Here is a 16,717-nt window from a genome sequence, read left to right as displayed (position 1 = left end):
CTGATTATACAGAAGAGGAAACATCACCAGTCTCTGATTATACAGAGGGGGAAACATCACCAGTCTCTGATTATACGGAGGAGGAAACATCACCAGTCTCTGATTATACAGAGGGGGAAACATCACCAGTCTCTGATTATACGGAGGGGGAAACATCACCAGTCTGTGATTATACGGAGGGGCAAACATCACCAGTCTCTGATTATACAGAGGAGGAAACATCACCAGTCTCTGATTATACAGAGGAGGAAACATCACCAGTCTCTGATTATACAGAGGAGGAAACATCACCAGTCTCTGATTATACAGAGGAGGAAACATCACCAGTCTCTGATTATACAGAGGAGGAAACATCACCAGTTTCTGATTATACAGAGGAGGAAACATCACCAGTCTCTGATTATATGGAGGAGGAAACATCACCAATCTCTGATTATACGGAGGAGGAAACATCACCAGTCTCTGATTATACGGAGGAGGAAACATCACCAGTCTCAGATTATACAGAGGAGGAAACATCACCAGTCTCTGAGTATACGGAGGGGGAAACATCACCAGTCTCTGATTATACGGAGGGGGAAACATCACCAGTCTCTGATTATACGGAGGAGGAAACATCACCAGTCTCTGATTATACGGAGGAGGAAACATCACCAGTCTCTGATTATACGGAGGAGGAAACATCACCAGTCTCTGATTATACAGAGGAGGAAACATCACCAGTCTCTGATTATACGGAGGGGGAAACATCACCAGTCTCTGATTATAAGGAGGAGGAAACATCACCAGTCTCTGATTATACGGAGGAGGAAACATCACCAGTCTCTGATTATACGGAGGAGGAAACATCACCAGTCTCTGATTATACGGAGGAGGAAACATCACCAGTCTCTGATTATACAGAGGAGGAAACATCACCAGTCTCTGATTATACAGAGGGGAAAACATCATTAGTCTCTGATTTTACAAAGGGGAAAACATCACCAGTCTCTGATTATACAGAGGGGGACACATCACCAGTCTCTGATTATATGGAGGAGGAAACATTGCCGGTTTCTGATTTTATAGAGGGGGAAACATCACCAGTCTCTAATTATATGGGGGGGGGGGACATCACTAGTCACTGATTATACAGAGGAGGAAACATCACCAGTCTCTGATTATACAGAGGAGGAAACATCACCAGTCTCTGATTATACGGAGGAGGAAACATCACCAGTCTCTGGTTATATGGAGAAAGAAACATCACAAGTCTCTGATTATACGGAGGAGGAAACATCACCAGTCTCTGATTATACGGAGGAGGAAACATCACCAGTCTCTGATTATACGGAGGGGGAAACATCACAAGTCTCTGATTATACAAAAAAGGGAAACATCACCAGTCTCTGATTATACAGAGGAGGAAACATCACCAGTCTCTGATTATACGGAGGAGGAAACATCACCAGTCAGCGATTATACAGAGGAGGAAACATCACCAGTCTCTGATTATACGGAGGAGGAAACATCACCAGTCTCTGATTATACGGAGGAGGAAACATCACCAGTCTCTGAATATACGGAGGAGGAAACATCACCAGTCTCTGATTATACATAGGAGGAAACATCACCAGTCTCTGATTATACAGAGGAGGAAACATCACCAGTCTCTGATTATACAGACGGGGAAACATCACCAGTCTCTGATTATACAGAGGAGGAAACATCACCAGTATCTGATTATACAGAGGAGGAAACATCACCAGTCTCTGATTATACAGAGGAGGAAACATCACCAGTCTCCGATTATACGGAGGAGGAAACATCACCAGTCACTGATTATATGGAGGGGGAAACATCACCAGTCTCTGATTATACAGAGGAGGAAACATCACCAGTCTCTGGTTATATGGAGGGGAAGACATCACCAGTCTCTGATTATATAGAGGAGGAAACATCACCAGTCTCTGGTTATATGGAGGGGGAAATATCACCAGTCTCTGATTATACAGAGGAGGAAACATCACCAGTCTCTGATTATACGGAGGAGGAAACATCACCAGTCTCTGATTATACAGAGGAGGAAACATAACCAGTCTCTGGTTATATGGAGGGGGAAACATCACCAGTCTCTGATTATACAGAGGAGAAAACATCACCAGTCTCTGATTATACAGAGGGGGAAACATCACCAGTCTCTGATTATACGGAGGAGGAAACATCACCAGTCTCTGATTATACTGAGGAGGAAACATCACCAGTCAGCGATTATACAGAGGAGGAAACATCACCAGTCAATGATTATATGGAGGAGGAAACATCACCAGTCTCTGATTATACGGAGGAGGAAACATCACCAGTCAACGATTATACAGAGTAGGAAACATCACCAGTCTCTGATTATACGGAGGAGGAAACATCACCAGTCTCTGATTATACGGAGGAGGAAACATCACCAGTCTCTGATTATACGGAGGAGGAAACATCACCAGTCTCTGATTATACAGAAGAGGAAACATCACCAGTCTCTGATTATACAGAGGAGGAAACATCACCAGTCTCTGATTATACGGAGGGGGCAACATCACCAGTCTCTGATTATATGGAGGAGGAAACATCACCAGTCTCTGATTATACAGATGGGGAAACATCACCAGTCTCTGATTATACAGAGGAGGAAACATCACCAGTATCTGATTATACAGAGGAGGAAACATCACCAGTCTCTGATTATACAGAGGAGGAAACATCACCAGTCTCTGATTATACAGAGGAGGAAACATCACCAGTCTCTGATTATACAGAGGGGGAAACATCACCAGTCTCTGATTATACAGAGGAGGAAACATCACCAGTCTCTGATTATACAGAGGGGGAAACATCACCAGTCTCTGATTATACAGAGGAGGAAACATCACCAGTCTCTGATTATACGGAGGAGGAAACATCACCAGTCTCTGATTATACAGAGGAGGAAACATCACCAGTCTCTGATTATACAGAGGAGGAAACATCACCAGTCTCTGATTATACGGAGGAGGAAACATCACCAGTCACTGATTATATGGAGGGATAAACATCACCAGTCTCTGATTATACGGAGGAGGAAACATCACCAGTCACTGATTATATGGAGGGATAAACATCACCAGTCTCTGATTATACGGAGGAGGAAACATCACCAGTCTCTGATTATACAGAGGAGGAAACATCACCAGTCTCTGGTTATATGGAGGAGGAAACATCACCAGTCTCTGATTATACGGAGGAGGAAACATCACCAGTCTCTGATTATACAGAGGATGAAACATCACCAGTCTCTGATTATACAGAGGAGGAAACATCACCAGTCTCTGATTATACAGAGGGGGAAACATCACCAGTCTCTGATTATACAGAGGAGGAAACATCACCAGTCTCTGATTATACAGAGGGGGAAACATCACCAGTCTCTGATTATACAGAGGAGGAAACATCACCAGTCTCTGATTATACGGAGGAGGAAACATCACCAGTCTCTGATTATACAGAGGAGGAAACATCACCAGTCTCTGATTATACGGAGGAGGAAACATCACCAGTCACTGATTATATGGAGGGATAAACATCACCAGTCTCTGATTATATGGAGGAGGAAACATCACCAGTCTCTGATTATACAGAGTAGGAAACATCACCAGTCTCTGATTATACAGAGGAGGAAACATCACCAGTCTCTGATTATTCAGAGGGGGAAACATCACCAGTCACTGATTATACAGAGGAGGAAACATCACCAGTCTCTGATTATACGGAGGAGGAAACATCACCAGTCTCTGATTATACGGAGGAGGAAACATCACCAGTCTCTGATTATACAGAGGAGGAAACATCACCAGTCTCTGATTATACAGAGGGGAAAACATCACCAGTCTCTGATTATATAGAGGGGGAAACATCACCAGCCTCTGGTTATACAGAGTAGGAAACATCACCAGTCTCTGATTATACAGAGGAGGAAACATCACCAGTCTCTGATTATACAGAGTAGGAAACATCACCAGTCTCTGATTATACAGAGGAGGAAACATCACCAGTCTCTGATTATTCAGAGGGGGAAACATCACCAGTCACTGATTATACTGAGGAGGAAACATCACCAGTCTCTGATTATTCAGAGGGGGAAACATCACCAGTCTCTGATTATACGGAGGAGGAAACATCACCAGTCAACGATTATACAGAGGAGGAAACATCACCAGTCTCTGATTATACGGAGGAGGAAACATCACCAGTCTCTGATTATACGGAGGAGGAAACATCACCAGTCTCTGATTATACAGAGGAGGAAACATCACCAGTCTCTGATTATACAGAGGAGGAAACATCACCAGTCTCTGATTATACGGAGGAGGAAACATCACCAGTCTCTGATTATACAGAGGAGGAAACATCACCAGTCTCTGATTATACAGAGGGGGAAACATCAACAGTCTCTGATTATACAGAGGAGGAAACATCACCAGTCTCTGATTATACGGAGGAGGAAACATCACCAGTCTCTGATTATACAGAGGAGGAAACATCACCAGTCTCTGATTATACAGAGGAGGAAACATCACCAGTCTCTGATTATACAGAGGAGGAAACATCACCAGTCTCTGATTATATGGAGGGATAAACATCACCAGTCTCTGATTATACGGAGGAGGAAACATCACCAGTCTCTGATTATACGGAGGAGGAAACATCACCAGTCTCTGATTATACGGAGTAGGAAACATCACCAGTCTCTGATTATACAGAGGAGGAAACATCACCAGTCTATGATTATACAGAGGAGGAAACATCACCAGTCTCTGATTATACAGCGGAGGAAACATCACCAGTCTCTGATTATACAGAGGAGGAAACATCACCAGTCTCTGATTATACAGAGGAGGAAACATCACCAGTCTCTGATTATTCAGAGGGGGAAACATCACCAGTCACTGATTATACAGAGGAGGAAACATCACCAGTCTCTGATTATACGGAGGAGGAAACATCACCTGTCTCTGATTATACAGAGGAGGAAACATCACCAGTCTCTGATTATACAGAGGGGAAAACATCACCAGTCTCTGGTTATACGGAGGAGGAAACATCACCAGTCTCTGGTTATATGGAGGGGAAGATATCACCAGTCTCTGATTATACGGAGGAGGAAACATCACCAGTCTCTGATTATACAGAGTAGGAAACATCACCAGTCTCTGATTATACAGAGGAGGAAACATCACCAGTCACTGATTATATGGAGGGATAAACATCACCAGTCTCTGATTATACGGAGGAGGAAACATCACCAGTCTCTGGTTATACGGAGGGGGGAACATCACCAGTCTCTGATTATACAGAGGAGGAAACATCACCAGTCTCTGGTTATATGGAGGAGGAAACATCACCAGTCTCTGATTATATGGAGGAGGAAACATCACCAGTCTCTGATTATACGGAGGAGGAAACATCACCAGTCTCTGATTATACAGAGGAGGAAACATCACCAGTCTCTGATTATACAGAGGGGGAAACATCACCAGTCTATGATTATACAGAGGAGGAAACATCACCAGTCTCTGGTTATATGGAGGGGGAAACATCACCAGTCACTGATTATATGGAGGGATAAACATCACCAGTCTCTGATTATACGGAGGAGGAAACATCACCAGTCTCTGGTTATATGGAGGGGGAAACATCACCAGTCTCTGATTATACAGAGGAGAAAACATCACCAGTCTCTGATTATACGGAGGAGGAAACATCACCAGTCTCTGGTTATATGGAGGGGGAAACATCACCAGTCTCTGGTTATATGGAGGGGGAAACATCACCAGTCTCTGGTTATATGGAGGGGGAAACATCACCAGTTTCTGATTATACGGAGGAGGAAACATCACCAGTCTCTGGTTATATGGAGGGGGGAACATCACCAGTCTCTGATTATACAGAGGAGAAAACATCACCAGTCTCTGATTATACGGAGGAGGAAACATCACCAGTCTCTGATTATATGGAGGGGGAAACATCACCAGTCTCTGATTATACGGAGGAGGAAACATCACCAGTCTCTGATTATACAGAGGAGGAAACATCACCAGTCTCTGATTATACAGAGGGGGAAACATCACCAGTCTATGATTATACAGAGGAGGAAACATCACCAGTCTCTGGTTATATGGAGGGGGAAACATCACCAGTCACTGATTATATGGAGGGATAAACATCACCAGTCTCTGATTATACGGAGGAGGAAACATCACCAGTCTCTTGTTATATGGAGGGGGAAACATCACCAGTCTCTGATTATACAGAGGAGAAAACATCACCAGTCTCTGATTATACGGAGGAGGAAACATCACCAGTCTCTGGTTATATGGAGGGGGAAACATCACCAGTCTCTGGTTATATGGAGGGGGAAACATCACCAGTCTCTGATTATACAGAGGAGGAAACATCACCAGTCTCTGATTATACAGAGGGGGAAACATCACCAGTCTATGATTATACAGAGGAGGAAACATCACCAGTCTCTGGTTATATGGAGGGGGAAACATCACCAGTCACTGATTATATGGAGGGATAAACATCACCAGTCTCTGATTATACGGAGGAGGAAACATCACCAGTCTCTGGTTATATGGAGGGGGAAACATCACCAGTCTCTGATTATACAGAGGAGAAAACATCACCAGTCTCTGATTATATGGAGGGAGAAACATCACCAGTCTCTGATTATACAGAGGGGGAAACATCACCAGTCTCTGATTATATGGAGGGGGAAACATCACCAGTCTCTGACACAACAAAGGCCAAAATATCTGATTCAACTTGTATTACAGCACCAGAAATATCTCACGTGACTGATACAGCACAGGTTGGAACATCTCATGTAACAGGTCACTTAGAGATTTTGATGCCATACAGCCACATAGGTTGCAAAGCCTTCCTATATAAAACCAATAGTGGTTACACCCATGTTAAATTTAAATTAGGCACTAGGGGGCGATGTGAGCAGAGTGGCCTGTCTGGAAGAACACACAGCCACCAGTTTTAGTCATAGAATACTATACTGAGCGGAACAGGATGCAGTCCACGGTGACTCTGCTGACATGATAATGCCGGTGCCAGACTCCAGACGCAGGTGCAGTGCTGTAACAAGAAATTATATAGCGCCACTTGTGGGGTAGGGTCCTAATAAGGGAAGTGAATTAAAAATCACTTAAAATTCACTTAAATATTAAAAAACACACGTAACCTAATTATATGTGTCTACCAACCCTTAAGAGTGCAATGCTGGTACAGTACTGCTAAAAAGAGTATAGAATGGGGGATTAGGGTACCGGCGACTTGTGTTGTTTAAAATAAGCACTAAAACTTAAAATTTATGAGCCAAAAAATATCTAATAATACAAACAAGTTTTTAATAATACATAAAAGTGGAATAAAACATAAAAAGTTTTTTGGTCTTTGTAAAAGGTAAGGAATTCTGACTTAACTTAGAAATAGGCAAGGGGGTCAATGCAGGGAACCCAACGCGTTTAGTATTATTACTATTATTTTATAATCATTCGGTAATTATTTACAGCTTGTTTCACAATTCTCTTCCGCAGAAAATTGCCAGAATGGAGGGGTCTATAATGGAATTATGTGCGTGTGTACAGATCTGTTCTACGGGTCCCTATGTGAGTCTTTCATAGACAGAGTTCCACCGGGTAAGTCTCCACATTTTTGCTTAAACGTGGTTATGCACAGGTCTTGTCCAATAGTAACAAAGACATATTGCGGGCATATTTATGAATATTATTTTTATTAAAGTAATGTGACAGTGGGTGTTTAGTAAGCAGATCGCATTTCCCATACTTGTAATCTAATTGTAAAAAAAAACAAAAAACGGGATGGAGCCCTATGATAATAATGTCATCTTCAGATGGCATTATTAGGGCTTCCCATTTTACTACTGTATTTGAGCCATCCCTAGCTGCTGGAAGGAAAAGTAGACCTCGGATCAGGCACCTGTGAGCAGCCATGTGTGTCCCCAGATTGATTACAGTGTATGTATATGTATGTACCTATGGAGCATTAGGCAGTATGAAAAAGTATCCCACAGAAGGAATATCAGTACAAATACTTCAATGATAGATGACATAAAAATGTTATTCACAACAGGTTGCTGTGTACAAAAAACCAAATCAGCAGTATATATACTTACGGCGGGATGTAATGGAGTTAGAATAAAAAACAACAGTCATCTGCACCCCGGGACTGGTGATCGGTGAGTAAGCCGTCGGTCATCTCATCCTGTGCTCTGTAACCCCAGTCATATGATACGTGAAGTAAACTGTGATGCTGTGAAGTCCTGGTCGGCATCTCAGCTCACTTTCCGGATCAGGTGACAGGGGTCACAGCAGGAGCACAGGATCAGATGAACTGCAGCTCTCTCACTGCTTACTTGTCCCTGGTGCTGGCAAGAGTTAGGTTACCGGAGCATCGCTCGCACTCGCAGGGGGGGGGGCAGGGGGGGGGATCGGACGCCTGTGGCGCATGCACAGGCGCTGTCTAGTAGAGAATTTTTAAGATAATTTTGGGGAGATTTTCAGGGACAGACCTTTCTAGCAAGCTCATCTGAGATGTGGATTGTGATAAATATGACTCTAAAGGGCCCATTTGTTAAACAATATTTGCAGCTTAATCCCTGAAAATATTTAGTGTCACCTGACTGTAAGTAGAAGGGGCCATGGGAGATATCTTCAATACCTGCTGTGATCCCTCCATTCCCGTTGGCAGTCACATCTATTCCATTAGACCAATGATAACTTTGGTCTAATGGGATAGATCACCTGAATGAGAGGAATGGGGAATCTCAGATCTTAATCCCGTGACTGAGGCTCCTGGTAACATGAGCAGTGATCCCTGATTCTGGAAGCAGAAGTGACTACACCTTGGGTGGATGAATTGACAAGAGTAGTAAAGTGGGTAAGCAATGCACGTCCCTGAGAGTGCAGCATGGGGAGCAGTGTGACGGGATTAGGGGTTAGCTAGGTAGGGTAGCTCATTGGTGTCCCTTGGGTATAGAATGAGACTTTGCTATAGAGAAACAGGTCAGCTGCACTGATATTCCCTGACCTACTCTCCTATCAAATATGAGCCATTGCCGGTTCTGCCTATAGCAAAGATACAGTATGTAAGACCCTTTTTACTTTGGTTTGGTCCCTATGTATCAACCTCCAAAAAAGAGTAGCCATTCTGAGCCTGGTCCCAGTGTAATCTATATGCCAAGTATCAGCCACATGTCGGATGTAAGCAATAATACACAGTTATTATCACAGCTCTTATCACTTAGCTAGAAAAGAACTGTCATGCCTGGATGTATTGCACAGTAACTGTTTATACTGAGATATATGGTAAATACTGTGGATGATGTATAAGACTTGATACTTGATAGATGTCTGGTTCCTTTTATTCCCTACAGTCAGGGCATTCAACACCTCTGCGCAAGTGCAAATAAAAATCGATAAAGAGTATTCACAGAACCTCAGTGACCCCCAAACTCCGGAGTATAAGGAATTTGAACAAGTCTTTAAAAAAGAGGTGAGAAAGGAAATCTTATTGGCATATCATAACATTTTATACAATCGTTAGCCAGGAATAATATCTGTACAACATAGAAAATATGGAGACTGAGACTTAACTAGCGCTTCTTATTGATGCTTATTCACAGGCTTCCATCATCCGTATTAGAAGTAACATGTAAATAAATATAAAGTGCATATAGTGAAATACCGTTTTAATAGCATACATATATGACACACATTTGTTTAAAATATCATAGGTCAGGTATTTTGCAAATCACTGCAAGCAGCAAGAAATGACAAACTAATTACCAGATCATTCAGAACTGTTTTTAGGCAGTTCTAAAAGTGCATGGGAGATGGTATAGGGATTTCCGGATAATCCCACCAAACATGGATCTTACTAGATACTGGTCTTTAAGTCCGTCCTCTGGCTTGTCAGGAGATAACCAACGCGTTTCCACCCCGAGCTGGGGTCTTTGTCAAGGTTAAAAAAAAAAGAACCTTGACAAAGACCCCAGCTCGGGGTGGAAACGCGTTGGTTATCTCCTGACAAGCCAGAGGACGGACTTAAAGACCAGTATCTAGTAAGATCCATGTTTGGTGGGATTATCCGGAAATCCCTATACCATCTCCCATGCACTTTTAGAACTGCCTAAAAACAGTTCTGAATGATCTGGTAATTAGTTTGTCATTTCTTGCTGCTTGCAGTGATTTGCAAAATACCTGACCTATGATATTTTAAACAAATGTGTGTCATATATGTATGCTATTAAAACGGTATTTCACTATATGCACTTTATATTTATTTACATGTTACTTCTAATACGGATGATGGAAGCCTGTGAATAAGCATCAATAAGAAGCGCTAGTTAAGTCTCAGTCTCCATATTTTCTATGTTGTGCACTGCGCTGGTGAGGGTTGAAGGAAACCTCTAGGAGTATTTGAGACAATACCAGCTGCTACAAGTATTGCACACGAACTGTTCTCAATAATATTTTCTTAGTATCAGGAATAATATCTGTGCTTTGCCCTTTTCTCTCTATATACAGATGAGATTGGTGTATTCTAATGTCCCTGGCTACCAGGATGTGGAGATACTGGATGTCTGGTGAGTGTCTGGGCTATACCCTCTACAGGTTTTTACTTTTTAGGGCTCTCAGCTAAGAATTCCAAGGACACTTCTGCCATAATAAAATTAGTTACAAAAGTACAAAAATTGATGGGCTCAGTATGGTGCCATTGGGTTTAGCAGGGATTGTGAAATGCCCACAAACTCATATGATATGGTAAAGGTAGGGAAGTAGAGAGCCATGCCGGGCCCTGGTAATAAATGTTGGGCATGGTCTATAAAGGGGGCATGTCCACGCCCCTTTAAAAAAATATTAATGGTAAAAAATACTAATTGCAGGTCTGCTTCGCACTCCACAGGGGGGAGCCATTTTAATACAGGGGGTGGGGAGAAGGGGTGCGGGGAGGGCATCTGCTTCCTACCTTGCTTGCTCCAGAAAGTGGGTCCCTCCTCTTTTGCTGCCGCCATCTTTCCAAAGATATCACTTGAAGATGGCACTGGCCATTAAATTGGAATGTAATACCTACCGGTAATTCCTTTTCTCGTAGTCCGTAGTGGATACTGGGGAAAGTACTTTAGTACCGTGGGGTATAGATCGGGTCCATTGGAGCCTGGCACTTTAAGAAATTAATAGTGTGTGCTGGCTCCTCCCCTCTATGCCCCTCCTAGCAGACTCAGTCTAGGAAAACTGTGCCTGAGGAGACGGACATACTGAGAGAGAAGGATAAACACAAAAGCGGTGAGGTAACGAACCAACACACAATAACAAAAATAGTAGAGCTAACCAAACAGAGGAAAGCAACGCTAACTATAACATGATAGCAACGCCAACCAAACATGAAACAGGGACAGCAACAGCAGACCCAACCAAGAATACTTGCAACCATGTAAGCAAGAAATCGAAGCACTGAGGCGGGCGCCCAGTATCCACTATGAATTACAAGAAAAGGAATTACCGGTAGGTATTAAATTCCTATTTTCTGTAACGTCCTAGTGGATACTAGGGAATGTACTTTAGTACCGTGGGGAAGTCCCAAAAGTCCCAGAACAGGTGGGAGAGTGCTGAGACCCCTGCAAAACCGCCTGACCAATCTCTAGGTCATCCCTGGCCAAGGTATCGAACCGATAGAATGTCACAAATGTGTTCGAACTAGAGATGAGCGCCGGAAATTTTTCGGGTTTTGTGTTTTGGTTTTGGGTTCGGTTCCGCGGCCGTGTTTTGGGTTCGACCGCGTTTTGGCAAAACCTAACCGAATTTTTTTTGTCGGATTCGGGTGTGTTTTGGATTCGGGTGTTTTTTTCCAAAAAACCTAAAAAACAGCTTAAATCATAGAATTTGGGGGTCATTTTGATCCCAAAGTATTATTAACCTCAAAAACCATCATTTCCACTCATTTTCAGTCTATTCTGAATACCTCACACCTCACAATATTATTTTTAGTCCTAAAATTTGCACCGAGGTCGCTGGATGACTAAGCTAAGCGACCCTAGTGGCCGACACAAACACCTGGACCATCTAGGAGTGTCACTGCAGTGTCACGCAGGATGTCCCTTCCAAAAAACCCTCCCCAAACAGCACATGACGCAAAGAAAAAAAGAGGCGCAATGAGGTAGCTGTGTGAGTAAGATAAGCGACCCTAGTGGCCGACACAAACACCGGGCCCATCTAGGAGTGGCACTGCAGTGTCACGCAGGATGTCCCTTCCAAAAAACCCTCCCCAAACAGCACATGACGCAAAGAAAAAAAGAGGCGCAATGAGGTAGCTGTGTGAGTAAGATAAGCGACCCTAGTGGCCGACACAAACACCGGGCCCATCTAGGAGTGGCACTGCAGTGTCACGCAGGATTTCCCTTCCAAAAAACCCTCCCCAAACAGCACATGACGCAAAGAAAAAAAGAGGCGCAATGAGGTAGCTGTGTGAGTAAGATAAGCGACCCTAGTGGCCGACACAAACACCGGGCCCATCTAGGAGTGGCACTGCAGTGTCACGCAGGATGTCCCTTCCAAAAAACCCTCCCCAAACAGCACATGACGCAAAGAAAAAAAGAGGCGCAATGAGGTAGCTGTGTGAGTAAGATAAGCGACCCTAGTGGCCGACACAAACACCGGGTCCATCTAGGAGTGGCACTGCAGTGTCACGCAGGATGGCCCTTCCAAAAAACCCTCCCCAAACAGCACATGACGCAAAGAAAAATTAAAGAAAAAAGAGGTGCAAGATGGAATTGTCCTTGGGCCCTCCCACCCACCCTTATGTTGTATAAACAGGACATGCACACTTTAACCAACCCATCATTTCAGTGACAGGGTCTGCCACACGACTGTGACTGATATGACGGGTTGGTTTGGACCCCCACCAAAAAAGAAGCAATTAATCTCTCCTTGCACAAACTGGCTCTACAGAGGCAAGATGTCCACCTCATCATCATCCTCCGATATATCACCGTGTACATCCCCCTCCTCACAGATTATCAATTCGTCCCCACTGGAATCCACCATCTCAGCTCCCTGTGTACTTTGTGGAGGCAATTGCTGCTGGTCAATGTCTCCGCGGAGGAATTGATTATAATTCATTTTAATGAACATCATCTTCTCCACATTTTCTGGATGTAACCTCGTACGCCGATTGCTGACAAGGTGAGCGGCGGCACTAAACACTCTTTCGGAGTACACACTTGTGGGAGGGCAACTTAGGTAGAATAAAGCCAGTTTGTGCAAGGGCCTCCAAATTGCCTCTTTTTCCTGCCAGTATAAGTACGGACTGTGTGACGTGCCTACTTGGATGCGGTCACTCATATAATCCTCCACCATTCTTTCAATGTTGAGAGAATCATATGCAGTGACAGTAGACGACATGTCCGTAATCGTTGTCAGGTCCTTCAGTCCGGACCAGATGTCAGCATCAGCAGTCGCTCCAGACTGCCCTGCATCACCGCCAGCGGGTGGGCTCGGAATTCTGAGCCTTTTCCTCGCACCCCCAGTTGCGGGAGAATGTGAAGGAGGAGATGTTGACAGGTCGCGTTCCGCTTGACTTGACAATTTTCTCACCAGCAGGTCTTTCAACCCCAGCAGACTTGTGTCTGCCGGAAAGAGAGATCCAAGGTAGGCTTTAAATCTAGGATCGAGCACGGTGGCCAAAATGTAGTGCTCTGATTTCAACAGATTGACCACCCGTGAATCCTTGTTAAGCGAATTAAGGGCTCCATCCACAAGTCCCACATGCCTAGCGGAATCGCTCCGTGTTAGCTCCTCCTTCAATGTCTCCAGCTTCTTCTGCAAAAGCCTGATGAGGGGAATGACCTGACTCAGGCTGGCAGTGTCTGAACTGACTTCACGTGTGGCAAGTTCAAAGGGCATCAGAACCTTGCACAACGTTGAAATCATTCTCCACTGCGCTTGAGACAGGTGCATTCCACCTCCTATATCGTGCTCAATTGTATAGGCTTGAATGGCCTTTTGCTGCTCCTCCAACCTCTGAAGCATATAGAGGGTTGAATTCCACCTCGTTACCACTTCTTGCTTCAGATGATGGCAGGGCAGGTTCAGTAGTTTTTGGTGGTGCTCCAGTCTTCTGTACGTGGTGCCTGTACGCCGAAAGTGTCCCGCAATTCTTCTGGCCACCGACAGCATCTCTTGCACGCCCCTGTCGTTTTTTAAAAAATTCTGCACCACCAAATTCAAGGTATGTGCAAAACATGGGACGTGCTGGAATTTGCCCATATTTAATGCACACACAATATTGCTGGCGTTGTCCGATGCCACAAATCCACAGGAGAGTCCAATTGGGGTAAGCCATTCCGCGATGATCTTCCTCAGTTGCCGTAAGAGGTTTTCAGCTGTGTGCGTATTCTGGAAACCGGTGATACAAAGCGTAGCCTGCCTAGGAAAGAGTTGGCGTTTGCGAGATGCTGCTACTGGTGCCGCCGCTGCTGTTCTTGCGGCGGGAGTCCATACATCTACCCAGTGGGCTGTCACAGTCATATAGTCCTGACCCTGCCCTGCTCCACTTGTCCACATGTCCGTGGTTAAGTGGACATTGGGTACAACTGCATTTTTTAGGACACTGGTGAGTCTTTTTCTGACGTCCGTGTACATTCTCGGTATCGCCTGCCTAGAGAAGTGGAACCTAGATGGTATTTGGTAACGGGGGCACACTGCCTCAATAAATTGTCTAGTTCCCTGTGAACTAACGGCGGATACCGGACGCACGTCTAACACCAACATAGTTGTCAAGGCCTCAGTTATCCGCTTTGCAGCAGGATGACTGCTGTGATATTTCATCTTCCTCGCAAAGGACTGTTGGACAGTCAATTGCTTACTGGAAGTAGTACAAGTGGGCTTACGACTTCCCCTCTGGGATGACCATCGACTCCCAGCAGCAACAACAGCAGCGCCAGCAGCAGTAGGCGTTACACGCAAGGATGCATCGGAGGAATCCCAGGCAGGAGAGGAATCGTCAGAATTGCCAGTGACATGGCCTGCAGGACTATTGGCATTCCTGGGGAAGGAGGAAATTGACACTGAGGGAGTTGGTGGGGTGGTTTGCGTGAGCTTGGTTACAAGAGGAAGGGATTTACTGGTCAGTGGACTGCTTCCGCTGTCACCCAAAGTTTTTGAACTTGTCACTGACTTATTATGAATGCGCTGCAGGTGACGTATAAGGGAGGATGTTCCGAGGTGGTTAACGTCCTTACCCCTACTTATTACAGCTTGACAAAGGCAACACACGGCTTGACAAATGTTGTCCGCATTTCTGGTGAAATACCTCCACACCGAAGAGCTGATTTTTTTGGTATTTTCACCAGGCATGTCAACGGCCATATTCCTCCCACGGACAACAGGTGTCTCCCCGGGTGCCTGACTTAAACAAACCACCTCACCATCAGAATCCTCCTTGTCAATTTCCTCCCCAGCGCCAGCAACACCCATATCCTCCTCATCCTGGTGTACTTCAACACTGACATCTTCAATCTGACTATCAGGAACTGGACTGCGGGTGCTCCTTCCAGCACTTGCAGGGGGCGTGCAAATGGTGGAAGGCGCATGCTCTTCACGTCCAGTGTTGGGAAGGTCAGGCATCGCAACCGACACAATTGGACTCTCCTTGTGGATTTGGGATTTCAAAGAACGCACTGTTCTTTGCGGTGCTTTTGCCAGCTTGAGTCTTTTCATTTTTCTAGCGAGAGGCTGAGTGCTTCCATCCTCATGTGAAGCTGAACCACTAGCCATGAACATAGGCCAGGGCCTCAGCCGTTCCTTGCCACTCCGTGTGGTAAATGGCATATTGGCAAGTTTACGCTTCTCCTCCGACAATTTTATTTTAGATTTTGGAGTCCTTTTTTTACTGATATTTGGTGTTTTGGATTTTACATGCTCTGTACTATGACATTGGGCATCGGCCTTGGCAGACGACGTTGCTGGCATTTCATCGTCTCGGCCATGACTAGTGGCAGCAGCTTCAGCACGAGGTGGAAGTGGATCTTGATCTTTCCCTAATTTTGGAACCTCAACATTTTTGTTCTCCATATTTTAATAGGCACAACTAAAAGGCACCTCAGGTAAACAATGGAGATGGATGGATACTAGTATACAATTATGGATGGACTGCCGAGTGCCGACACAGAGGTAGCTACAGCCGTGGACTACCGTACTGTGTCTGCTGCTAATATAGACTGGTTGATAATGAGATGTAGTATGTATAAAGAAGAAAGAAAAAAAAAACCACGGGTAGGTGGTATACAATTATGGATGGACTGCCGAGTGCCGACACAGAGGTAGCTACAGCCGTGGACTACCGTACTGTGTCTGCTGCTAATATAGACTGGTTGATAATGAGATGTAGTATGTATAAAGAAGAAAGAAAAAAAAACCACGGGTAGGTGGTGGTATACAATTATGGATGGACTGCCGAGTGCCGACACAGAGGTAGCTACAGCCGTGGACTACCGTACTGTGTCTGCTGCTAATATAGACTGGTTGATAATGAGATGTAGTATGTATAAAGAAGAAAGAAAAAAAAACCACGGGTAGGTGGTATACAATTATGGATCGACTGCCGAGTGCTGACACAG

General features: G+C 44.6%; 1 protein-coding gene across 4 annotated transcripts in view; it reads left to right on the top strand.

Moving 5' to 3' along the window:
- Nucleotides 1-16,717, top strand: part of LOC134936040 (mucin-3A-like) — a 300,343-nt gene that overhangs the window by 41,616 nt on the left and 242,010 nt on the right. For all 4 annotated transcript variants that reach the window (XM_063930944.1, XM_063930943.1, XM_063930942.1 and 1 more), the window contains 3 exons: nucleotides 7,617-7,718; nucleotides 9,476-9,594; nucleotides 10,629-10,687. In XM_063930944.1, coding sequence (XP_063787014.1) covers nucleotides 7,652-7,718; nucleotides 9,476-9,594; nucleotides 10,629-10,687 — 245 coding nt within the window. In that variant the 5' untranslated portion in view covers nucleotides 7,617-7,651. The remainder of the gene's footprint in view (nucleotides 1-7,616; nucleotides 7,719-9,475; nucleotides 9,595-10,628; nucleotides 10,688-16,717) is intronic.

Source organism: Pseudophryne corroboree, chromosome 6 (genome assembly GCF_028390025.1).
Source record: "Pseudophryne corroboree isolate aPseCor3 chromosome 6, aPseCor3.hap2, whole genome shotgun sequence".
In the NCBI taxonomy this organism is placed as follows: Eukaryota; Metazoa; Chordata; class Amphibia; order Anura; family Myobatrachidae; genus Pseudophryne; species Pseudophryne corroboree.
The sequence above is the reverse complement of the archived record's forward strand: the minus strand, read 5'-3'. Positions and strand labels throughout refer to the sequence as shown.